At 36.5% G+C, this 27,519-nt stretch overlaps 1 protein-coding gene across 20 annotated transcripts in view; it reads left to right on the forward strand.

The window, feature by feature from the left end:
• Positions 1-27,519, forward strand: part of LOC105467197 (Rap guanine nucleotide exchange factor 6) — a 218,735-nt gene that overhangs the window by 128,206 nt on the left and 63,010 nt on the right. For 19 of the 20 annotated variants that reach the window (XM_071097788.1, XM_071097791.1, XM_071097790.1 and 16 more), the window contains 8 exons: positions 1,750-1,927; positions 4,056-4,192; positions 6,807-6,965; positions 7,551-7,703; positions 14,050-14,214; positions 18,558-18,665; positions 21,113-21,316; positions 24,247-24,355. In XM_071097788.1, coding sequence (XP_070953889.1) covers positions 1,750-1,927; positions 4,056-4,192; positions 6,807-6,965; positions 7,551-7,703; positions 14,050-14,214; positions 18,558-18,665; positions 21,113-21,316; positions 24,247-24,355 — 1,213 coding nt within the window. The remainder of the gene's footprint in view (positions 1-1,749; positions 1,928-4,055; positions 4,193-6,806; positions 6,966-7,550; positions 7,704-14,049; positions 14,215-18,557; positions 18,666-21,112; positions 21,317-24,246; positions 24,356-27,519) is intronic. The other variant, XM_071097793.1, reaches the window with a different exon arrangement.

The following is a 27,519-nucleotide window of genomic DNA, read 5'->3' on the forward strand; positions in this document are numbered from 1 at the left end:
CTTTTAGCTCTGTATGGCTTGCTTATTTTTCCTTGCTTGCTTTCTTTGTGACACTTTCTGTCACAAATGCTCTTTGCTACACATACTGTGCTCTTTCCTTCTCTGTCCTGCATGCTCTGTTTCTGTTGCTTTGTTGCTCCGAGTCTTTGTTTGACTCTCTTGTTCAGTGTCCTCCTCCCCATTCCCCTTCCCATTTCCCGGCCTATTGGTTTCATTTTCTCCTGCCATAGAAAGGAATTTCTATGTGGCTATAGGCTGCCTACTTTCAGATTCTTCCAATTTAGCAACCAGATAAGAAAGGATGCTCTGCTTCCAGATCTAATTGTGTACAGAAATCTAGAGAAAAGCTCTTTCTACCTTAGTTTACATAGCTAGGGAACAGGGCACTGTTTCCCACTGGAATCCCTGGGTTTAAGATGCAGAGGAAAAGTGGTCCTCAAAAGAAGGAAGATCAGCTGGGCATGGTGGCTCACCCTGTAATCCCAGCATTTTGAGAGGCCAAGGTGGGTGGATCACATGAGCCCAAGGTTCAAAACCAGCCTGGGCAGCATAGGGCAACCTCCCCCCAAGTCTCTACAAAAATTTCAAAAATTAGCTGGCTATGGTGGCGCATACCTGTGTTCCCAGCTATTCAGGGCGCTCAGGAGAGAGGATTTCTTGAGTCCAGGAGGACAAGGATGCAGTGAGCCGAGATCTGCAGTGCATACCACTACAATCCAGTCCAGGTGATAGTGTGAGAACCTGTCTCAAAAAACAGAAAAAAAAAAAAGATCTCTTGGCAGAGAAAAGGGTAAATGTTCAAAACAGGAGATACTTAATGAATTAAGATTCTGTAGTCTTCACTAATACTCATTTGAGTGCTTTCTACTTATTATGGAATTCTTGTGTGTTCACTTACTTTTTCTATAATGCCTTTAATATCCATGCTTTTTCATTAACAAGATGAATCAAGTGAGTATAATATTTAGAAATATTTTTTAAGAATCTACTTAGTACCATTTTATCTTCTAAAAGACATTTTCATTATTTTCTATGACTTTTTAATTTATGGTTTTTAAACATTTTATAGTTTCTTTAAAATATGTGAGACTAATATGTTTCCAAATTGTAGTTGTAAGTATAAGGTCATTTTATAGAGTGATTCAAAAATCACAGCTCTTTGCACACTTTTAGATCCAACAGTGAAGTATTGGGAAATGAAAAGTATTTGTTCAGTCTTTTACGATGGGTCTATTTTAGTACATTTTAGTACTATTCTTTACCTTACTTTAAACTTCTGTTCTAATTTATCTGATTACCTACCCTACTAAGCCTAAGCCTCTGTGACGAAAGAACATTATCTTCTTCACAACACCCAGCATAGACTAATAGGTACTCATAAGGTGATTGTTAGTAAACTTTTTCTTTCCTGTACTTCATGTTTTAGTAAACTTTGTACTTTTAAGAAATGCAAGTGTTTGGTGGAAAACAGATATTAATACATTTAGTCATGTTTGAGTCTCCTGACCATTTTACATTTACTGACGTTGATTTATCACCTAGTTGTCACATTGTGGAAAGATGAGCCTGTAAATTTGGGGCAGAAAGAAACCTTTTATAAATAAGTATCATTTTATTGTATCCTTGATGCAGCATACAGTGTTGCCCAAATCTTATATTTTGTAGGGATTGGTAGTTTTGATTAATTCAGACTGTGACTTACAGTATTTTTAACATGAAATGGTAAGTGATCAAGATTTCTTTTGATAGGCTACGGAGAGTGAGGTAGGAGATGTAGATTTGACACGTCTTCCAGAAGGACCTGTTGATTCTGAGGATGACGAAGAGGAAGATGAAGAGATTGATCGAACAGATCCATTGCAGGGGCGAGATCTTGTTCGAGAATGTCTTGAAAAAGAGCCTGCAGACAAAACTGATGATGACATTGGTAAGAAATACATGTGTTCACAGTAAGAATTTGTAGCTTAATTTATATGGTCACCTATTGGTGCATAACAAATTATTCTAAAACTTAATAAATGTATGTTGTGTTAAGCCATTATCTTAGAATTTTTGTGAGTCAGAAATTTAGGAGCACCTTACCTGGGTGGTTCTGGCTTGGTATCTCTCATGAGGTTGTAGTCAGAATTGGCAGAGGACTGCAGCCATCCAGGTCTTCCCTGGTCTGAGCTGTAGAATCTGTGTCCAAGATAGCTATTCAAATGGCCTTTGGTGCATGACCTTCAGTTCCTCTTCATGTGGGCCTCTCATAGGCTGCTTAATTGTCCTTACAACATACTTAGGGGGAACTTAGGCTTCCCCCTAAGTAAGTAATCCGTGGGAGAATAAGGCAAATGCCATAGTGTTTTTTATTATCTGTATTCAAGAGTAATGCATCATCACTTCTGCTAAATTCTGTTTGTTACACCAGGTAACTCTGATACAGTATAGAATGGGTCCGTACAAGGACATGACTATCAGGAGGCAGGGATCACTGGGAGCCATCTTTGAGGTTGGCTGCCACAATATAAAATAAAAGCTTTGATTGCATTAAACTGATTTTTCCCCTCATGTCTATAAGACATTTAAAGCACAAGCATGGTACAGTGTTCGCTGTCTGTGAATTTGCTTTTTGAAAAACTTGCAGATTTTTTAAAAATTTATATTTTTATTCCCCTAGCTTAAATATCTGTATGTTATGTGTGTACCTTTTTTTTTTTTTTTTTTTTTTTTTTTTGGAGACAGAGTATTTACTCTGTTGCCCAGGCTGGGGTGCAGTGGTGCAATCTCAGCTTACTGCAAGCTCCGTCTCCTAGGTTCATGCCATTCTCCTGCCTCAGCCTCCCTAGTAGCTGAGACTACAGGCGCCCACCACCACACCTGGCTAATTTTTTGTATTTTTAGTAGCAGTGGGGTTTCACCATGTTAGCCAGAATAGTCTCGATCTCCTGACCTTGTGATCTGCCCGCCTCAGTCTCCCAAAGTGCTGGGATTACAGGCGTGAGCCAGCGTGTCTGGCCATGTGTACTGTTAAAACATTATAAATTTTTGTATGTAATTTTTTATAAAACTAGTTGCCCTACTTTAGTTGGGAAGTTGAATAATAACTAAAGATTATTAATGTTATCTTTAAGAAGCAAAGATCACTTAGTGTCAAATATATATTGTTAGGATTTAATTAAGATTTTTTTCTTAGATTGCATTGTTATAATAGCTACCATTCCAATTAGAAGATGCTGCTACTATTAAAAATCATTTATGTGAGTGAAGATCAATGTATTTGAACATTCCTTGCCATTCTAAAGATCTAATGCAGTTAAATAACCTGCAGTGTGGTCTCATGTTATGAACATTATCTGGACAGAAATTGAAAGTGCAATTTTACTGATAAAGATTTGTATACTATACTATTTTGATAAAACTTCTAAAAAATCAAAATGTAGTTAATTCCTGTTTTCTATGGGTATGTAGCGCCTTATAGTTATTCTTAATCTCTTTGCTGTCTGCTTATATGTGTTTCTTCCTTATATTTATATCTTCCTTACACATATATCCATACCAGGGAGTGGCCTGAGGCACTCATAAACATTTGTTGGTTAAAGAGAGTTACCTAGTTAGACAAATCTTGAGCTAGAATTCACATTTATTATCCCTGTTTTGATAACTTTTTGGTATTTGTTAATGGCATTTTAAAATACTTTTGTTTAACAAGAACTAGACAAAAGACTTTTTCACTAACCTGTTAGATCAAAGGCCATAACTAAACCCATGGAGTGGCTAGGAATATTAGATACACTCTCCACTTTCATCTGAACCTGTGTAGTCCTTGTTCTCTCTGGAGGTTGTGAATTCTGTTATCTTTCTATATGCCCAGGTTTATACATGAGTCTGAATATATGTATAAATCAAATAATTGATTTTAAAAATCAACAGTCAAATAGTACCTTAATTTCTCTACTTTAGCAACATAAATTTATAAGTTGATTGTGAAATTGGGAATTGAATTCTAGATTTCATTGTATTTTTAAGGTATAGTCCTCGATGGTCTTTATACCAGAATTTCCGTTTTCTTATAGAACAACTGCTGGAGTTTATGCACCAGCTCCCTGCTTTTGCAAACATGACCATGTCTGTAAGGAGAGAACTCTGTTCAGTGATGATTTTTGAAGTGGTAGAGCAGGCTGGAGCTATTATTCTTGAAGATGGGCAAGAGGTATGTCAATAAATAAATTATATACATTTATTATGGATACTAACTTTTAAAATAATTTAATTTCCATAAACTTGTCTTGATTTTTAAGTCTTGATTTTTGAAATTTATACAAATGTTTTAAATGAATGCCAAGTTTGAGGTAGTTATAATTTCCGAAGAGGTAAGTTTTTGTTTTTGCTTTGCCCTAATTTTTAAATTTACTCACAGTAGACTTTGCACAAAGTCAGTGCTCCATAAATAATATTCAATGAACCAGATGTTTTTACTTCTCAAATACATTGTAATTTAAATAGATTAAATAGATTTAAAATATTCTTAAATATTTTTATATTTGTGTAATTATATCATTATTATTGTTTAAAATGTGTATCAAGAATTTTTCTTATTCCTTGTCTCTATTACACATTTAAAAGAAAAAGAATGAGGAAAGTGTGTTGGTACCAATGCATCCTAGGGAACTGCTGACAGTTGAAGCATTTAGGTGACAATTCTATGTTCAAAAATGCTCAGGTGACAGCTTGTGAATGGGTGAAGGAAGGATGCAAAGGAATTGGAAGGTATTATTACCATCAGAAAGTGCTTCATTATTTTTCTTATCAAATGTACTCATTTGATTAATGCTGAGATATGGGTAAATGAACATTGTCTTCTAGTGGGAATGTAAATTGGTACAGCATTTCCAGAAAATTATTTTAAAATTCTTAGCATGATCCTCCAAGTATTCACAGCTGCTAACCTGTTATTCCACTTCTGAGTGTCTAATCTGAGGACATATGTAGAACTCAAAGAGTTATTTCAAAAGGTGTTCATTGCAGTACATTTATAATATAAATTATATACTTATATAGTCTATAAGTAAGTTATATATAATTACAGAATATTTATACTATAATATATATTTATATTACATGTATTATATATTATATATAGTATTACATGTATTTTATATATATATAATATTACATGTATTTTTTATATATATATATAAAAGTAAAAATTGGACATAACCAAAATATCCAGTGATAAGCAATGGTTAAATTAATTGTTATATAGCTGTAGGTTATAATATATAGGTATTCAAATTATTTTTAAAATTATTTGATAGAATATCTTTGAGGATCCCTGTCTTTAGGCTCTGTTTACATATTTTCTCCCCATATCCTAGAAAACGTCAATTATAGAGGATGGACTCCCCTGAAAAGTTTAATGAACAAATGAATATAGTATTTATTTTTTAAGCAGAATATTGTAAATATTTCAGTAATATAAAATATATATGTAAGAGAGAAATAAACTTTAAACAACTGTATATGGTGGGATTTTAAGTAACTTTTATTTTCTACAAGTTTTTGCATTCTCTAAATTTTCCACACTTGTATAAGCAAAAATTTGTCATATGCCTACTTTGTGCCAGGTACTGTTCTAGATATGGGAATATAGTGGTGAAAAAGCCAGATACACTCCCTGTCCTCCAGTAGCTTAATCCACAAGTTGTGTAGTGAGTATATCTTATTTTTAAAATAATAAAGGTATAATTTTGGAAAAAAAACCTTATTGCCATTGATTACCCTTCAGAACTAACCATCTTGATTTCCGTTAAATCACATTAAAACAATTGAAGGTTCAGGCTTATCAGAGGGTTTGATATTAAAGGAGAATAAGTGGTCTTTCACTGATAGATAGTAGACCTTTAAAATACATCTTCTTTGGGCCAGGTGCAGTGGCTCATGCCTGTAGTCCCAGCACCTCAAGAGGCCTAGGTGGAAGGATAACCAGGAATTCAAGACCAGCCTGGGGAACATAGCAAGATCCTGTCTCTATTAAAAAATAAATTGACCAAGCATGGTGGTGGACACCTGTAGTCCCAGCTATTCAGAAGGCTGAGGCAGGAGGATCACTTGAGTCCAAGCTACAGTGAGCTATAATCATACCACTGCACTCCAGCCTGGACAACAGAGCAAGATCCCATCTCTAAAATAAATAAATAAATAAATAAATAACTTCTTAGAGCATTAAATATTTCCATATAAATGAAGGCATTTTCTTAACATTAGCAGAAATTTTGAATCTTTTGTTAGATATGCCTTAAAATTCAGGCTTTTAATTCAGCTAGTTAAAAAAATAGCTGTCTGTTTTTTTTCTTAAATGTTTGCTTTTTGCCAGGCACTATTCTAAGCACAGTGTATGTATTAACTCACTTAACGTAATAATTCTGTGATAGATAATTTCCTTACGACCATTGTAGCAGTAGAGAAACTGAGGCCCAGAGAGGTTAAATAATTTACCCAAAGTCATTCAGCTAGTTAGTGGCATGGTATGGATTAATATCCCAAGAGTTTGTGCTCTTGAACATTATGCTATTTTGTCTCAGAGAATCTGGTCAATTATGACAGTTCTTGTTTGGTGACTAAAAGAAGAAAGAGTAAAAATAAACTTTTAGTAGTTTGCATAGACTCAAAGCATAGGGTGTTACAGAGTATTTAGTAATATAACCAGATCCTCGTTTTTCCTTTTTAAATTATTCAAGTTATATATATTGTTAGATTCTTTTTGAAAGTTAATATATAACTACCTTTTTAAAAAAGATTCATAAAACCTTTGTTTTTCTCTATAGCTTGACTCATGGTATGTTATTTTAAATGGCACTGTAGAAATCAGTCATCCAGATGGAAAAGTTGAAAATTTGTTTATGGGAAATAGTTTTGGAATTACTCCCACTCTGGATAAGCAGTACATGCATGGAATTGTCAGGACTAAAGTAGATGACTGTCAGGTAAGATTATCTCCTTGGTCAAGTCTTCTTGCTTGTCTGTTGATTTAAAGTAGCTCAGCCTGTTTTGTCTTCCTCAAAAGAAAATAGCTTTATTTGAGAATTAGGAGTTTCAATAGCTCACAGTTAATAAAGGAAACTAGATTTTGTATCTGCCTCACATATTTGTGGCATTTAACAAGCTATAAAGTTTCAAAAGAGATACACCAAATAAATGCTGGTTTGTTACATTTCTATTTGATATTAGCCAGCTCAGAGTCCTTTATTTAAAAAAAATAGAGGAAAGAAATAGGAACTTCTGAGTTGTTTGTTTCTAACTTACTCCTGCTTCATGTTTTCTTTACATAGTGTCAGTTTTGAGAGAAGTAGTTCACTTCTCCTTTTAAAGAGCGAAATTCAAACAGATTAGACTTCTTTAGTCTCTTCGTATGTGAATTGTTTCACCTTGATTTTTGTTAAAGATTAAAGGAATTAAGTGAAAAAGAACTAATGCCACTAGATTTCTTACCTTTGTGCTCTGCTTTGGTACATAGTGATATATTTATGTACTATAGGTTCATTAATTGTCCCCATGTTGTTCTTGGACAGTTTGTCTGCATAGCCCAGCAAGATTATTGGAGAATTTTAAACCATGTGGAAAAAAATACCCATAAAGTTGAGGAAGAGGGAGAAATTGTTATGGTACATGAGCATCGGGAACTAGACCGGAGTGGAACCAGGAAAGGACACATTGTAATCAAGGTGGGTGTTTTTACTTATTATTCTAGTCACTGATAGAATAAAGCTTTCGTCTTGTGTGTTTTTTTTTGTTTGTTTGTTTTTGTTTTTGTTTTTGTTTTTTTTGAGACGGAGTCTCACGCTGTTGCCCAGGCTGGAGTGCAGTGGCGCGATCTCGGCTCACTGCAAGCTCCGCCTCCTGGGTTCACGCCATTCTCCTGCCTCAGCCTCCTGAGTAGCTAGGACTACAGGCGCCCGCCACCGCGCCCGGCTAATTTTTTGTATTTTTAGTAGAGACGGGGTTTCACTGTGGTCTCGATCTCCTGACCTTGTGATCCGCCCGCCTCGGCCTCCCAAACTATTTTTTAAGTAGTGCAAGATAATTCATTAACACTTTGGAATCTAACTTAAATGTTGACTCTGTTTTTTTCTAAATTTTTTTTTTTTTTTTTTTTGAGATGGTGTCTTGCTCTGTCACCCAGGCTAGAGTGCAGTAGCGCAATCTCAGCTCACTACAGCCTCCGCCTCCCAGGTTCAAGCGATTCTTCTGTCTCAGCCTCCTGAGTAGCTGAGATTACAGGCATGCACCACCACGCCTGGCTAATTTTTGTATTTTTAGTAGAGATGGGGTTTCACCATCTTGGCCAGGCTGGTCTTGAACTCCTGACCCTGTGATCCTCCCACCTCGGCCTCCCAAAGTGCTGGGATCACAGGTTTGAGCCACCATGCCCGACCTCTAAGGTGGTTTTTACACATTTTAATGATGAAGGATGACTTATTGCCATTTAATATCAGAGTAGGTAGGGTATTATTTTAGAATATACTGATCAGAGTTTTCCTTTTCAAACTTAATATTGTATGCCACTGCGAGTGGGAGTCAGTTTCATCAAAGACCACAATATTTAGAAACAAAACAAAATTTAAGGACCAGCCATAAAAGTGTAAGTAATCCTAGGTTAAGATGCAGAGTGCTTCTGGATCTCTGTGGCACTGAAATATGCATTAACTTCTCTGAACCTCACTTTTCTTATCTGAATATGGAAGTAATTCAAGACTTTATTAGGGCTAAATGAGGTAAATCAAAAGCCTTAGCACAATTGTAGAGTCTGAATATTAACCCCCATACTGTTTTCTCTTCTGTAAGTTCTGCCCTCTCCTAATGTTTACCTTCTCTCCTCCTTGTCTCTTTAAAGACTTGGATATAAACTGAACAATTATAGTTGAAAGAGGGGAAATAAACACATAACTTTCTCTTTTCAAGCTAGTCTTGGCAAAATTACTGCCACTATTAATTGCAGATGAAGCAGTTTACTTAGTAATATGAGGGAGTTAAGTCAGAGAGATAATTTGAAAACTGATGTCATACTTCTTCTTCCCTTAGAGTCAGGCTATTCCGCAGAGATCTTTCTTTTCCTAAACGGATGAGTGTAAGCTTTGTATGTAGAAATGATTAACATATTGGTGGAATGCCATAGGCTTACACATATACTTTTTCATTTTAATTCATTTTTATCTTTTTGTGAGGACTCATGTGTTTTAGTAATTTATTTCTAAACAATTTCAAACTTACAGAAAAGTTTCTAGAACAGTAGAGAGATCTGTCAGTGATTCCTCAACTGTTAATATTTTCACCACATTTGCTCCATTATCAGTCTTTTTCTGAACCATTTGAGAGCAGTCTGCAAATGTGATGGCTCATCACTCCTAAATATCTTGTTGTTTATTTCCTAAAAACAAGGACACTCTCTGACATAAACACCATAGAATCCTTCAAGTTAGGAAGTAAACATTGCTAAAATAAAACCATTCAGGGCCGGGCATGGTGGCTCACGCCTGTAATCCCAGCACTTTGGGAGGCCAAGGTAGACGGATCACTTGAGGTCAGGAGTTTAAGACCAGCCTGGCCAACATGGTGAAACCCCATTTCTACTAAAAATACAGAAATTAGCCAGGCGTGGTGGTGGCTGCCTGTAATCCCAGCTACTTGGGAGGCTGAAGCAGGAGAATTGCATGGACCCAGGAGGCGGAGGTTGGAGTGAGCCGAGATCACACCATTGTACTCCAGCCTGGGTGACAGAGGGAGACTGTGTCTCAAAAACAAACAAACAAACTAACAAAAAACGGACTCAGTCTAGAAACCCTATTTAGATTTTCACCAACTATCCCAATAATAACTTATTTCTGGTCTAGAATGTTGTCCAAGAACACAGTTGCATTTAGTTGTCATGTCACTTCAGTCTATACAAGTTCCTCAGTCCTTCACTGTTGTTAATATCCTTGGCAGTTTTAAAGAATACAGATCTTACATCCTGTAGTATTACCCTCCACCTGGATCTTTCCAGTATTTCCTCATGACCAGATAGATTCAAGTCGTGCTTTCCTGGCAGGAGTTCACAAAACTCAGAGGGCACACAATGTCAACCTGTTGTCCTACCAGTGGTGAAGTTAGCCATGATTACCTGATCAAGTTGGTGTCTGTCTGCCCAGTTTCTTCAGTGTGAAGTCATCATTTTACCCTTTGTAACTGATAAATATTTGGTGGAGAGATGTTCTGACAGAATCAAAATACTATCCTCAGACTTTTAGCTTATGTATAGTATGCACTGAGTACAAACTTCTGTTCACCACTTTTTACTTCCATTACTATTCTTGTCTGACATGGTGATTTTAAAAATAATTTCTTGTGCATTAACTCATTTTATTGTAGGAATGAACTGTCTATTCTTCATTAATTTATTTGTATTGGTATAAACTTATGTTACCATCATTATTATTCTAATCCTCAAATTGTCCCAGATTTTAGGTAGTGGGACTCTTAAACTGACTCCTGTATTTTTTGATGTATCCCCGTCATTTGAGCACATCTGTATAATCTGGCAAATAATAAGGCTCATCGTGAACTTAACTGTACCAGCTCTGTAATTAGCCATGTCTCAAGAAGACCCTGGATCTTTCTAATCAAATGTAGTATTTATAAACCAAGATCTGGGTATTCACTGTATTCATTGCTACTGAAGTGTCATTGCTTTTATTAGAGTCTTTCATCAGAGCTAGGAAATATATGTATGTATTTGTTATAAACACATACACATCTATAATTTTATATATATATTAAACAACCATGAGTTACAATTCCACTACTACCTGTAATTCCAGTTCCAGTACCAGCACCACAGTTTTTCCTAGTCTTTTCCCTTCTATATTTGTAAATACCTTCTCCAGCAGTGCCTCTTGTTATGCCCTGTGTATTATTTGCTCATTGTAAGCAGTTTCTACCATGCCAGTATAACAGCACCAGCCATCTCTTCTGCTTGCTACCTCTGTGCACCCTGTCTCCCAGCATCCTACCTTCTAATATATTTTACAATAGATTTTGAACACTGTGTTGATTTTTTTAAATGAAAGTTCAGAACATTGAAAATACTTGAACATAAATTTGCCATGAGTTTATATACACCTTAAAATAAATGTTTCCAGATTCTGATTGCATGATGATGGGTTGCTTTTGTGACAGAAATATTGAAAATGTATTATTTTTACTGTACCACAATCTTCACATTCAGATTTAATTGCAAATCATAACCATGTTTTGCTCATAGAAGGATTGATCATTTGGGTTTTTTTTTTTTTTTGGTTTTTTTTTGGTGGTTGTTGTTTTTTGAGACAAAGTCTTGCTCTGTCACCCAGGCTGGAGTGCAGTGGCACGATCTTGGCTCACTGCAACCTTTGCCTCTCAGGTTCAGGCAACTCTTGTGCCTCAGTCTCCCAGGTAGCTGTGACCACAGGCGCATGCCATCACTCACAGCTGTTTTTGTTTGTTTGTTTGTTTTTGTATTTTTAGTAGAGGTGGGGTTTTGACATTTTGGCCAGACTGATCTCTAACTTCTGACCTCAAGTGATCCTCAGGTCAAGGCCAGGCATGGTGCCTCAGACATGTAATCCCAGCACTTTGGGAGGCTAAGGTGGGCTCCCAAAGTGCTGGCATTACAGGTGTAAGCCATCGCACTTGACCTTGACTTTCTGTTTACTCATAATCACCCAGAAAGCAGTTATTACTTTTCATTTCATTCATTTCTTCATTCAGTTCATTTCTTCATTTATTCAGCAACACCGACTTTATGGTACTCTATGCCAGGCCCTGTGTGAGATCTGGGAGATACTAATATATAGTTAGATTCTGCCATCAGTGAACTCACAGTCTTTTGAGAAAGACAGGCAATAGTTTCAGCATAACTTGATAAATCTCAAGATGGAAGAGCAAGAGAGACATAAAAAGAGGGATCTAAATTAGGCTAGAAGAAATAGCAAGGAGCAGATATAGGGTGGAAGGGTGGCCCAGACAGAGAAATATGCATGTACTATATAAAACTGCATAATATATTTAAGAAAAAGCAGGAAATTTGTATGGCTGGAATCAAGGGCATTTTGAGGTAAGATAGATTTTAGTCTAAAGAGATAAGGGCTCATCTTTAAATAAAATTTAGAATGTGTGACCTAGTCTCTATAGGGACCCTGCCTCTGTGATTTTGCCTTCAGAATAATGGCCTCTCTAACATGTTGATCAGTTTCCATCTCTCACTCAGGTATTCTAGGAAATGGAATTAAGTGACCCTAAACCAGGATTGGCCTGAATAATAAAACAATTTGGTACTCTTAGTCTTAGGATGTTTTGGAGGATAGGAGAATAGGAATGACCTATGATTTTCTTATCACTTAAGGAGGTTGTTTCTGACTTCCTTCTAGAGAAACAATTTTCATACCTTATTTTTAATAAATAAAATAGGGGCAGGCACAGTGGCTTACGCCTGTAATCCCAGCACTTTGGGAGGCCATGGAGGGTGGATCACGAGGTCAGGAGTTCAAGACCAGCCTGACCAACATGGTGAAACCCTGTCTCTACTAAAAATACAAAAAGTAGCCAGGCGTGGTGGTGCACGCCTGTCATCACAGCTACTCGGGAGGCTGAGGCAGGAGAATTGCTTGAACCCAGAAGGCGGAGGTTGCAGTGAGCTGAGATCACACAGCTGCACTCCAGCCTGGGCAACAGAGCCAGACAATGTCTCAAAAATAAATAAATAAAAATAAACTACCTTTTAATAAATAAAGTACCTTTAATAAATAAGGTACCTTTTTATTTTTAATAAATTCTTACATAAAGAACATTGTTAGTATTAATGTATGTTTACCATACAGTTATTCTAATGGATGAGTGCAACAAATTGAAGGTTGGGTGTTATGGGTAATGGTTTTTATATCAGGCTTAACATCTTGTTTCTGTATTTGTTCTTGTGCCAACCTTTGAAAAAACTACAAAGGGTAGTAAACATTGGTTCAGAAGCTCAAAGAAGAGCAGTATGGAAATGTTGGTTTATATTCTTTCTTTTTGAGACAAAGTCTCGCTCTTGTGGCCCAAGCTGGAGTGCAATGGCATGATCTCAGCTCGCTGCAACCTCCACCTCCCAGGTTCAAGCAATTCTCCTGCCTCACCCTCCTGAGTAGCTGGGATTACAGGTGCCTGCTACCACACCCAGCCAATTTTTATATTTTTAGTAGAGACGGGATTTCACCAGGTTGGCCAGGCTGGTCTTGAACTCTGGATCTCAGGTTATCCACCTGCCTCTGCCTCCCAAAGTGCTAGGATTACAGGCATCAGCCACACTGCTCCTGACCTGTTTATATTCTTTTATAAGGTTGGAAATAAGCATTTAAAACTCTGAATTAATTTCAAAACTGTCAGTAGAACTTCTGGTTCCTCTCAATATGGTGACCTAGCATGGAGAGGAAACTGTATGAGAGGAACTGTAGAAAAGGAAACATTTATTCTGGGAAGTACCAATAATAATAATACAGGCTCTCTTGAACTGGTGTGTTCTTCCTACAGCCTGGTCAGAAAAGATTTTTGAGGTGGATTAAATTTGGAGAAAAGCTTTCTTTTTTCTTTTTTTCTTTCTTTCTTCCCTTTCATTCCTTCTTCTTTCTTTCTTTCTTTAGTTTAACTTTCACCTCTTTTGTTGCCTTGAGACAGTAAGTGCATGCCCTGGTTGTAGGAGAAGTGGCAATAACAGCCCACACCAGAGCTAAGTTAGTGAAGTTCAGAGGTCCTGCTGTGATGAAATGCCAGTGAAAACAGCTTCAGCTGAGTGAGTGCTGTTGGCTATCTATTTCTCTGCCTTTTCTGTCTCTCAGCCTCTGGATGCTGGTGGATTACAATTAAGTTTGGATTCCAATTCTCCCAGCGCTAAGGATTTAAGGGCGAAACTCTACTTTGACGATTTGTCTAATCAAGTAGCTACAAAGGGGAGTAATCAACAGTAGTTCTTTGGTTGTTGGGTCATTTATTTTCTAATCCTTCCTATCCTTGGATTTTTAGGCAACACCTGAGCGTCTCATAATGCATTTAATAGAAGAACATTCTATCGTGGATCCAACTTATATAGAAGATTTTCTATTAACTTATAGGACATTTCTTGAAAGTCCTTTGGATGTTGGGATCAAACTATTGGAATGGTTTAAGATCGACAGCTTAAGAGATAAGGTTGGTTTTATAAAGGGAATGAAAATGATTTTAACCCGAAATTTTATTCATGAAATTTTTATAGTTGATAGATTACATGTTTATTATGATATTAAGATTCAGCACACCTAAAAAAATTAGTGAATCTGAAAGACATTCTCTGCTTACTTTTATGACAGAATAGCATGTTAAAAGTGGATGAGAGCCTTAAAAGGCAAAAAGTGAAATAAAGCTCTGGTATAGCTATAAGTTCGGGAAACATAATAGTTACATGAGAGTATTTTAGAATTTTACCAAAATATTTGATTGTTTCTGGAGATCAATAAAACATTTTAAAACAGATTTAATATTTTAAAAAGAATATTCATCAAATATATTTTTCAAGAGGGCAGATTGCTTTTAAGTTTCAAAATTGGAATATATTTATTTTCTTGAGTTAATTTATAATCATTTGAAAACAATTTATCAAACCTTAATATATCCTGTGACTTATTTAAATCTACCTTTTGAATTTTTTTTGTATTATTGTTCATTATTTTAAATTATCTTCATGGGATATGTTTGTACATTTAATGAAAAGACTAGTGATACCTCCACAAATTGGTAAGGAATAAGTTGTTTCAAGAAAATAAAAGTAGGATCATAATTGCCTGGTGTGTCTTTTCGAATTATATTTTAAAGGAAATAAACTGGTTGCAGGTAGACCACAGAATTATGTAGGAGACTAACATCTAAAACTACAGGCTTGCACACCTCTCACATTTTTTCTTAGAATTAAATATATTTACTTTAGTTGCCAAAAAAAATAAAGGTGTGCTTTGGGAATGAACAAAAATATGATTTAGTAATAATTATCCATGTGCAAAAGAATGAAAATGGATTGTTACCTTATACTCTAAACAAAAATATACTCAAAGTGGATCAGAGACAGAAGAGCTAAAACTATAATGCCTTAAAAGAGAAGATACGGGTAGATTATCATGGCCTTGGATTTGGCGATGGTTTCTCAAATATGAAAACACGACACCCAAGCACAAGCAACAAAAGAAAAAAATAGATAATTGGACCTCATCAAAATTAAAATTATTTTTGCATCAAAGGACACTGTCAAGAAAGATAAGACATTGCACAGAATAAGAGAAAATTATATATCTGATAAAGGTTTAATATCCAAGATGTTTTACAACTCAACAACGAAAAGACAGCACAGTTTAAACATGGACCAAGGACTTGCATAGACATTTCTCCAAAGAAGATATGTAAATGGCCAACAGGCACATGACAAAGATGTTCAATATCTTTTTTTTGTTTGTTTGTTTATGTTATCACTTACCAGAAACAACTTTCACATATTAATGTAGTCATATCTGTTAGTCTTGTTCTTTTTGGTTTCTTCTGTTTTTTTTTTTTTTTTTTTTTTTTATACTATTAAGTTCTAGGGTACATGTACACAACGTGCAGGTTTGTTACATATGTATACATGTGCCATGTTGGTGTGCTGCACCCATTAACTTGTCATTTACATTAGGTATATCTCCTAATGCTATCCTTCCCCACTCCTCCCACCCCAAAACAGGCCCCAGTGTGTGATGTTCCCCTTCCTGTGTCCAAGTGTTCTCATTGTTCAGTTTCCACCAATGAGTGAGAACACGCGGCGTTTGGTTTTCTGTTCTTGCAATAGTTTGCTGAGAATGATGGTTTCCAGCTGCATCCATGTCCCTACAAAGGACATGAACTCATCCTTTTTTATGGCTGCATAGTATTCCATGGGTGTATATGTGCCACATTTTCTTAATCCAGTCTATCATTGATGGACATTTGGGTTGATTCCAAGTCTTTGCTATTGTGAATAATGCTGCAATAAATATACGTGTGTATGTGTCTTTATAGCAGCATGATTTATAATCCTTTGGGTATATCCCCAGTAATGGGATGGCTGGGTCAAATGGTACTTCTAGTTCTAGATCCTTGAGGAGTCGCCACACTGTCTTCCACAATGGTCGAACTAGTTTACAGTCCCACCAACAGTGTAAAAGTGTTCCTATTTCTCCACATCCTCTCTGGCACCTGTTGTTTCCTGACTTTTTAATGATCGCCATTCTAACTGGTGTGAGATGTTATCTCATTGTGGTTTTGATTTGCATTTCTCTATGGCTAGTGATGATGAACATTTTTTCAGGTGTCTGTTGGCCGCATAAATGTCTTCTTTTGAGAAATGTCTGTTCATATCCTTTGCCCACTTTTTGATGGGGTTGTTTGTTTTTTTCTTGTAAATTTGTTTGAGTTCTTTGTAGGATCTGGATATTAGCCCTTTGTCAGATGAGTAGATTGCAAAAATTTTCTCCCATTCTGTAGGTTGCCTGTTCACTCTGATGGTAGTTTCTTTTGCTATGCAGAAGCTCTTTAGTTTAATTAGATCCCATTTGTCAATTTTGACTTTTGTTGCCATTGCTTTTGGTGTTTTAGACATGAAGTCCTTGCCCATGCCTATGTCCTGAATGGTATTGCCTAGTTTTTCTTCTAGGGTTTTTATGGTTTTAGGTCTAACATTTAAGTCTTGAATCCATCTTGATTCAACATCATTAATCATAGAGAAATGCAGTCATAACCTCAATGAGATACCACTTTACACCCACTAGGATGGCTTTTAAAAAGGGGGAAGAAAGAAAAAGTAACAGACGTTGCCTACGGTATGGAGACATTGAACCCGCCTCCCCACCCCCACCCTACACACATTGATGATAGGAATGTAAAATGGTATTACCTCTGTGGAAAAACAGTTTGAGCAGTTCTTCAAAAAATTAAACATAGAGTTACCATATAGCCCAGCAATTCTAATCCTAGGTATATACCCAAAGAATGAAAAACACGTGTGCAAATGAAAACTTGCACATAAATATTTGTAGCAGCACTATTGACAATAGCCAAATGACCCAAATGCCCATCGCGGATAAACAAAATGTGGTATAGCCATACAATAAAATATTATTCAGCCATAAGAAGAAAAGAAGTACTAATACTTTACTATACCATGATGAACCTTGAAAACATTAAGTAAAAGAAGCCAGTCACAAAAGACTAGGTATTGTATGATTCTATTTATGTGGAATAGCCAGGACAGACAAATAGACAGAAAAGCAGACTAGTAGCTGCCAGGGGCTGGAGAGAGGGCAGAATGGTAAGCGAATGCTTAATGAGTTTGAGGTTTGCTTTTGGAGTGATGAAAATGTTCCAGAACTCAGAACTAGACAATGGTGATGGTTACACAATATTGTTAAGGTACTAAATGCCACTGGATTATAAACTTTAAAATCATTAAAATAGTGAATTTTATGTGGATTCTACCACAGTTTAAAAAAATATGGCTCATTCCTTACATTGTTAGGCACATTATTCAAATCAGCTTAATTTTTAACTTTTCTTGAGCAAAGTAAACGATTCTGCAGTTTGAAAATTTACAGTGCTGGCCGGGCGCGGTGGCTCAAGCCTGTAATCCCAGCACTTTGGGAGGCCGAGACGGGCGGATCACGAGGTCAGGAGATCGAGACCATCCTGGCTAACACGGTGAAACCCCGTCTCTACTAAAAAATACAAAAAAAAAAACTAGCCGGGCGCGGTGGCGGGCGCCTGTAGTCCCAACTACTCGGGAGGCTGAGGCAGGAGAATGGCATGAACCCGGGAGGCGGAGCTTGCAGTGAGCTGAGATCCGGCCACTGCACTCCAGCCTGGGCGGCAGAGCGAGACTCCGTCTCAAAAAAAAAAAAAAAAAAAAAAAAAAAAGAAAATTTACAGTGTTTATAATGAAAGAAGTTTCAGATTTGTAAGAGTTTTTGTTTTGTTTTTTAATTTTTATAGAGACAGGGTTTTGCTATGCCCAGGCTGGTCTCAAACTCCTGGACTCAAGGGATCCTCCTTGCTTCAGCCACCTGAGTTGCTGGGATTGCAGGTGTGAGCTACCGCACAAGACTCAGATTTGTTTTTGTTACAATTTTGGTTAAACATGTTCTTGACCATGGAAACGCTTTTGATATGGATTTTTGATTGATAGGATTGCCTGCTTTATGACATGAAGTTTGCATTTTAAGGTGCTACCTGAAATAGATATTCTGTGTACTTCTTTTATCTTAACAAACAGGCTTGTGTCTTCTCACTGAGTGGACAGAATCCTGGCTCTGTTACTTCCGTACACAGGGAAGCAAAAGCTCAAACTAAGCCATGCCTTTCTATTAGAATGAGCCTTTTTTACAAAGGGAGGAATCAAGAGGGTTGTCAGTTCTTCATGAGTTTTAGACATGCTTTTAGAATCTAGTTTTGCAGAAGGAATGCCTCTTATAACCGTATGCTGCCTATTTATGTTTCCACAGGTGACACGGATTGTATTATTATGGGTAAATAATCATTTTAATGATTTTGAAGGTGACCCTGCTATGACTCGATTTCTAGAGGAATTTGAAAAAAATCTGGAAGATACAGTAAGGCTAAAAATAATTTATATTCTTCAGAGTGTCGTGGTTTCCCCACCTCCAACACCAGCAAACTCAGAACAGCAGTAGCTTTCATCTCCTTTGTCTTAAATGTCCATTCTTAGAACTTCCAAATCTATATTTTAGACTTTTGTTCATTTATTCTTTGCCACCCCAATTAAAACAACATTTACACTCCTTCCTGACTCTTCCATTTCTTTTTTTTCTTTTTTTTTTTTTTTTTTTTGAGACGGAGTCTCGCTCTGTTGCCCAGGCTGGAGTGCAGTGGCACAGTCTTGGCTCACTGCAATATCCGCCTTCTGGGTTCAAGCAATTCTCCTGCCTCAGCCTCCTGAGTAGATGGGACTTCAGGCGCGTGCCGCCACGCCCAGCTAGTTTTTGTATTTTTAGCAGAGACAGGGTTTCACCATATTGCCCAGACTGGTCTTGAACTCCTGACCTCGTGATCTGCCCGCTTCAGCCTTCCAGAGTGCTGAGATTACAGGCGTGAGCCACCGCTCCCGGCCCTACTCTTCCATTTCTGTATTAAGACTAATGACATTCTTATCTCTTAGTCACTCAGGCTTATAAACCTGGTGTTATATGTGTACCCTCACTCTCTTGAATTCCCTGGCCAGGATTTCCAGTCAGTTGCTAAAGTCACCTAGGTCACTGATTTAGTCATATACCTGTATGTTCACATATTTTCTTATGATCTCTCTCAGCCATTTCTTTTTTACTGCCTAGTTTAGGGCTTAATTATTTCATTATATCTGATCTGTTATAATAACCTGCTAACTGATCCTAGTTCTAGTTGCTCTTCTAGTTCATTCTGTGTGGCCAAAAGATTGCTTTTAAAACACACGTGTGATGACTATTATTCTCTTTGTCAGTAAACTATACTTACTACCAAAGCAGTTCCTCCCCCATATATTCAGGTCCCTTGCCTACCTTTTTGCCCTTTTTCCTGTGTACCCTAGATTATAGCCAAATCAAACTATTTTATTTTATTTTCCAGTTCTGTATCCAGACCATGCTAGAATTTTCTTTTCCTCGCCTATTGAAACTGTTTCATTTTCCAGTGCATATCCTAAATATCAAATCTATATTAAGACTTTCTAGGTTTCTTTTCTACATGGGATTCACCTTTTCTAAATGTACAGCACCTAAGATAATTCCCTCAAAGTCCACAGTAGCTATTCATGAATTCATTTTATTCTCCCTGTCAGATATAAAACTTTGAGCTGTGACTTGGTTACCTGCTCCAAGTAACTTGAAATTTTAGGAAATAAGTAGTAATGTAGCATAGTGTTTTAGGAGTACAGTTCAAGGTCCACCATTTGCTAGAGTTGTAAACTCAGACAGATTGCCTGATCTTATGCCTGAGTTGTGTTATTTGTAAAGATAGTAGTTCCTAGTTCATTGAGATTGTTGTATGGATTATAATGAGCTGATAAGCATAACAGTCTGTACACAAAACCTGTCACATAGCAAATGCTCAAGAGCTGTAATTATTAGTTACAGAGCATAAGTGGATTGAGTTGAATGAAGTGGGAAAAATTGACAAATCTGGTCCCTTTCGTTACTCCGTGATTCCTGTTGACTTCTCAGCAGCACATGTGCTCTATATAAAATGGGGAGAGTGAACAACACTGGGAACTTGTTTAAAGGGTTATAGAGGCACTCCACTATCATTTGACTCATCCTGTGTTGGTTGTGTAAATATTCAAGGGACATCAGAGTGTGGGGAAAAAAAGTTATGGGATTTTTTTTTCCACTAGTCAGTTAGCCATCAGGTATTCATTGCATTCTACTTTATACTCAAAGGCAATAATGTAGGATCAGAACAAATATTAAGACTTGGTGACTGCTTTAAAAAAATAAAACTTTAGCTTTTTGTTATTGACGTGAGATTTGCACATATCAACACTATTTGAGATAATTGAAACTGGAATTAGAACTGGAAGTCAGACTATTACTGAGTTTAAGGAAGAGCTAAAATAATACAAGAAGGAAGTCTTTTCTGGACGAGGTGAAAACTTGAATGTCTCTTTGAACATTGGACAGTATTTGAAAAGGTGGTTCAAGTCGTTCAAGGTTTTGAATAAAGGTTTTAAAGATTCTGGTTTTATATAACAGCCAGGAGATAAGCAAGGTGGGAGAAGAGTGTGTATTAAGAAAGGTTTAAGAAATTATAAGTAATTTTTTGTCATCTCTCTGTAATTGAGACATCGCTTGGAAATCTTTTTTAACCTATGATAATTTAAAGGTCTTATAATCATATTAAGAAATCTCGTTGAGAGTGCTTTGGAGTGGGAGTGCCCCCTTCTTCAGTTTTGTTTACCTCAGCTTATACATGTATATTTATAACTCTAATTCTAATAATTTTAGGTGACTTTTTAAAAACCTGTAGGAATACATACATTTATATACATTTACCCTTTTCTGCTTTACAGAAGATGAATGGTCATCTCCGGTTATTGAATATTGCCTGTGCTGCAAAGGCTAAGTGGAGACAGGTTGTGCTGCAGAAGGCTTCCCGCGAGTCCCCTCTACAATTCAGCCTTAATGGAGGAAGTGAGAAGGGATTTGGTATTTTTGTTGAAGGAGTAGAACCTGGTAGCAAAGCTGCTGATTCAGGACTGAAACGTGGTGATCAGGTAAGTAGATAACCAACCACTTATATTCAAGCCTTCTTAAAAGTATTGTGCCTGCTGCTTTTGTTCTCATCTTCCAGAAAGCATGATCAGTTTAAGGAAATATTTTTCTGAGCCTTTTTTTAGAGGTAGTATCTGCACATGGTTTATTTTTAAAATGTATTTGTCATATATTTATTACTTTTAATGGAAAATTTGGTGTAGTGTGACCAGAAATAACATGGTCTACTGAGCTCTATCAACATGACCTCCTTTGAATGGGCCTGCCTATCCTTCATGGATTATAAGCTGGCAACTTGAGAATACTCCAGAACGATCAATATATGAATTAGCACCCTTGCAAGTTTTGAAGGAGACAGGACTTCTACCTCATAGCACTCTCAAATGTAAGTGGCTGCAGATTACTGAAGGTTATGGTAATCATTTAATTATGTTCATATGGTAACATAACTATATCCATAAGCAAAGTGAGCCAAATGGGGGACTAGGAAAAAAGACACTCTTAGGAATTTGATGGTGATTTATTTTTTTAGTGTAGGCATTAGGAAAGTATAGAGCAGCCTATTCCAAATGTGACTTGCTGGCAACTTTGTTACATAAAAAATGCAATTCCCAGTCTTTTCTCAATCCTGTTAATTATATTGACCACATTCTTAAGCAATGATGTCTGAACATCTGTATTTTTAACAAAACTCTCTAGATCAGTGGTCCCCAACCTTTTTGGCACCAGGGACCAGTTTTGTGGAAGACAGTTTTTCCACAGACCAGGGAGTTGGAGCTGGGGGGATGGAGATGGTTTTTGGATGAAACTGATCCACCTCAGGTCATCAGGCAGTCAGACGTTAAATTTTCATAAGGAGTGCCCTAGATCCCTTGCATTTGCAGTTCTCATCAGGGTTCACACTCCTATGAGAATCTAATGTCACTGCTGATTTAACAGGAGGCGGAGCTCAGGTGGTAATGCTCACTGGCCCACTGCTCACCTCCTGCTGTGTGGCCCAGTTCCTAAAAGGCCATGGGTTTGTGTCCTGGCAGTTGGGAACCTCTGCTCTAGATGATTCTCATGTACTTCAAAGGGTGGTCTCCCAAATCTGCCTGATCATCAGAATCATTTAGGAAACTTGCTTTTTCCCCATTTAAAATTTTGTTCTTTCATTTTAGAATGTGGCTTTATTTTAACTGAGCCATGCTATAATTTTTTTTAAATTAAGAGCTCATTCATATTATGAAAGGTTCTACACTCTAGAACAGTGGTTCTCAACTAGTGGCAATGTCTGCAGATATTTTTTATTATTATGACTTGGGGATTACTACTGGCATGTTGGTGGACAGAGGCTGAGGATGCTGCTAAACAGCATACAATTCCCAGGACAGCTTCCACAGTAGAGTTTTCTGGGCCTTACCCCAGACTACTCATTAGGAATGTCTAACAGCTAGGATCCTGGAGTCAGTATATTTGTTGTTCAGTTATTTGTATCACAGACACATTTAATAATCTAATTCTTCACACACACACACACACACACAAATCATCCCTGAGAATGAAATTTATCATGCTTTTACTTCTTCCTTCAATCTTCACAACTACTGCTGAAATGATCTGAGATTTAGATCTACATTATTATTGTTATTTTTTAACATTATGTATCTTCTGTTTCAAGAAGGCTTTTGACATTTGCATTAAGTTTCATAAGCTTTTAAACAAGCATTTAGAAATTTACACTTGTTTAACTGATTTCATTGATCACTTCCATTTCATTTGCACTGTATATCTCCATTATTTCAATTCATTTCAGTTATCTTTGGTGGTACTTTTAGTACTTTTTTAAGGAACAGATGGGTGATATAGTATTATATGTTCTTGCCTTCCTGAAGATACTTGTGTTCAATGGAGTATAACATCTTTTTCCAACAGTGACTTTTCCCTCAGATCACTAAAGTCACAGAAAGTTATCACATCAACTTAACATTGCCCAAGAGAAGTCCAAACTCTTTGCAAGAGTTTTTTGTAGGTACCTTTGGGTTATCTTCCCACAATGATGTTTATAGATACTTTATTCTTTCTCCTTGGAACACAGAAATTTCATTGGGATATGTTTTTAAAAACATGTCTTTTTATTATTTTTACATGGTACTAGATAAGACATTTTAGTGCATAGATGCAAGTCTTTTTTCAACTCTGGGAATTTTACTTCTATGGAATTTTTTTTTCCTTTCCCTAATATTTTTTTCACTCTTTTCCTTATTCTTTTGAAATTTTTATGTTGATCCCCTAGATCCACTCTCTGTTCTGACTAGTTTTTGACTAGTTTTTGCTAAATTTTTTTTATCCTTTTCCCTTAGAATCAGTACTTCTTAAAATAAACTGCTTCTGTGATTCTGAGGTACAGCCAAATTGGGGAAGCCCTGTTGTGAAGGGTTAGCAGTGTTTACCTGGAAGAAGAACCCATTTCAGTTGTGCTTCTTGCTATTTGGCTGCCTGATTTAATCAGTGGCAGAAAATCATATTAAATATATTTAGAGTACTCCTTTTAAAAGAATTACCTCTCTTTGAAATGCAGTAAATTTACATTGAGAATATTTGACAAATTTGTATATACATTTGCAGGCAATAATTTTTATGAGCTGATCTGCCATGATTAATTTTTTTCCTTCATAAACCATCTGGTGTGGGTATTTTTAAAATTTCCTCAGTGTGATCCCAGAGGGCATTAATTTTAAAAAATGTTTATAGTAAAGAATTTGGAAAATACAACAATGTAGAGAAAAAGAAATACAGTAGTCCAAATTCTCACAGAGATAACTGTTGTTCACATAGGAGTACATTTTATTCAAGTTTCATTTTATTTATTCACTAACAAACTTTTAAGGTTGTAGGAGTAACTAATACTGTTCTGTACTAATTGGTATTTTTTAAATACTTTTCTCTTGAGATTATGGAAGTAAACGGACAAAACTTTGAGAATATTACATTTATGAAAGCCCTTGAAATTTTGAGGAATAATACTCATCTTGCACTTACTGTGAAGACCAACATTTTTGGTGAGTTTTGTTGTAAAAATTGCCTGAACTCTTTCTTCTTAATTTGGTAATAGAAAAGTCATTGCAGTGGAAAAAAAGATAGTAAAATGTATACATGTTTTTGTCTAAGCTCTTAATCTAGTTTCAGAATCTTTTGTGTTGAACTGTTGTGTATTCTAGAATTTTCATTTTTCATTATGTTTTTAATTATTTTGATAAAAAGTAAGTTTTAAAATAGGTGTATAGCTACAGTTAGTCATTTATGAAATTCCTACTGAGCATATATTATATACTCTGCTGGAGGGATACTGAATGAAATGTAGAATAACCTGAATAAAACTAAGGAGTTATAAGCAGGCATGTTTTCCCCCAGCTAGTGTGCAAATCAGTCTACTTCTAATCTTTAAGCTAGCTTTCTGAAGTAATATGAATGCCAGATTAGCTGTTTTATGGAAATAAACTGAGTAAAGCATTGACTCGAGTACTCAGTAAATTACAGATTTCTAATAAAAGCATATTCTACCTTTGTGTGGAAAAATGATTACAGTGCCTCTGTTGTGTTTTTATCATGTTTATATTTAAATCAGTGACTAAGCTCATACTTTTAACCAAATCTACTGTTTGTTTTTTTAAACGTGTAGGAAAGATATACTGTCATTTGATTGCCTTAGACACTTTAGGATTTTTGCAGAAATTCTGAAAAGAGTAACAGTAAAATCATATAGCAATTGAAATATCAAAGAAAATTTAAGAGTCCTTATGAAGTAGGGAGGAAAACAATCTCTCTAGGTTGTTTAGGTTACAATTCGAGAAGTAAAAGTTGGCTTTAAAAGCTATGCCTATGGAAAGAAAGTGTGAGTTTTATTTTTTTCACTTTGGCTTTTTTATATTGTGCTTAATCATAATGAAAAATGAAACGGGTTTTTTTCCTCTTTTTGAGTCCCTTTGACTGAATTACATCATGTTAAATCTGGTATATAACTGTCAATTGGCAATTTAGTATTATGTTACTTTAGCATAGAATAAGTAAGTAAGCCCTCAGAATTTTTTGATTTCCTGGAGTTTGTACTAGTATCTAGAAATGCCAACTTTTAGGTTAAACGAAAGAGATTTCCAGTTTCGAAAAATATGAAAGCAGGACTTGCTCTCTTTGAGCAAATTATTTAGTCTTTCCAAGCTTCAATTTCTCTAGCACTGTTTCCTAGGTTTCTTCTAACCATCTAATACCTTTAAACCTTTTGTACCAGTCACATAAAGATTACTAACTGGTATTAAATATTCTGAATAAAAATAATAAAAATACAGAGATAGCGTGAACCCCCATGAACTCTGGGATACAGAAAAAGTAGATCTGAAGGATGCAAAAGACAGAAGCCATACCCTCAGAACCCTTTGAGTAGTGGGAAAGCAGTTGGCCAACAGAACCCTAGGTTGGATATGGCAGAGGATAGAAGTTACATGGTGCCACAAAGGGGGAACATAGCAGTCAGCTCTTTCTTCCTTACCCTAGGTGGAAAGCAAAACACCAAGGAGAAAGCTAAACACCTCGTGTTTAGATTTAGCAAATGCACCCAGAGAAGAAAACAGCTGGCAATCTCAGTTTACTCTCTTTCTATTCTGGAATTTTAATTTATCTATTAAATTACAACAGAATATTTGTAAAATATTTGTAGAAATGGAGCATTTTACTCTAGATGTGGGGATGCCCATAATAAATCCCTAATAACTCTGGCATTCCATGAAATAGAGTTGAGCAGTTAGGTCATCCTGTATCAAACTTGCAGTCTGGAGAGCTACAAAAAGGAAAGCTGTGACCAGAAGACATTTGTTCAGTGATACTGAGAGGTGAAGCCACCTAGACTTCCTGGGTTAAGTGGGGACTTGAAGAACTTTTCTGTCTAGCTACAGATTGTAAATGCACCAATCAGCACTCTGTAAAAACGCACCAGTCAGTGCTCTGTGTCTAGCTAAAGGATTGTAAATGCACAATCAGCACTCTGTAAAAATGCACCAATCGGTGCTTTGTGTCTAGCTAAAGGATTGTAAATGCACCAGTCAGCACTCTGTAAAATGGACCAATCAGCACTCTGTAAAATGGACCAATCAGCAGGACGTAGGCAGGGACAAATAAGGGAATAAAAGTGGGCCACCCCAGCCTGCAGGGCCAACCTGCGGGTCCCCTTCCATGTTGTGGAAGCTCTGTTCTTTTGCTCTTCACAATAAATCTTGCTGCTGCTCACTCTTTGGGTCTGCACCACCTTTAAGAGCTGTAACACTGGCCACAAAGGTCCACGGCTTCATTCTTGACGTCAGCGAGACCACGAACCCACCAGAAGGAAGAAACTCTGGACACATCTGAAGGAACAAACCTCAGACACACCATCTTTAAGAGCTGTAACAGTCACCATGAAGGTCCCCGACTTCATTCTTGGAAGTCAGCGAACCAAGAACCCACCGGAAGGAACCAACTCCAGACACAATACCAGAGCAAACCATTCTTGGTCCTTTTATATTACTTAAAGCCGACGTCCAGGGATCACCAAGCATAAGGAGAATCAGGATCATTGAGAGGGTGTGGTAGAGACCTAATGAGTGGTCTTACACATTATGGAGAAAATATTTAAAGAAGAGAAGAAAAACATTTCTAGAATGCTGCACAGAGCAATTTAAAAATTTATCGCTTGAGAGGCAGAGCTTGCAGTGAGCTGAGATTGCGCCACTGCACTCCAGCCTGGGGGACAGAGTGAGACTCCGTCTCAAAAAAAAAAAAAAAATTTATCCGTTGAAACAAGGACAGGATATTAGGAAAGAATAAACAACAATCATTGAGAAAGAAATAACTTACAGACAAAAACATTCATTTGAAAGAATAGATAATAAAGTTGAGAAAAATCTCCCAGACTGTGGAACAAAAAGACAAAGTAAAATTAAGCTCTATTCCAGGATATCCAAAAGAAAATGTGAGGAAGAAGATATGTAGGAAATAATAGCGGAGAATATCCCAGAGTAAAAGAAAGGTGTGACTCATATTTCAAAGGCCTTACTATGAGCTGAGGAAAATGTGTTAAACAAAACTTGTGTCAACTTTCTACTTCCAGTATTGACTGAAGACAACTTAAAAGAGCTAGACTAAATATGAAAAACTATAAACAAACATAACAATCCAAAAAGATAGTGAAAAACTC

This window comes from Macaca nemestrina, chromosome 6, assembly GCF_043159975.1.
Source record: "Macaca nemestrina isolate mMacNem1 chromosome 6, mMacNem.hap1, whole genome shotgun sequence".
Taxonomy (NCBI): domain Eukaryota; kingdom Metazoa; phylum Chordata; class Mammalia; order Primates; family Cercopithecidae; genus Macaca; species Macaca nemestrina.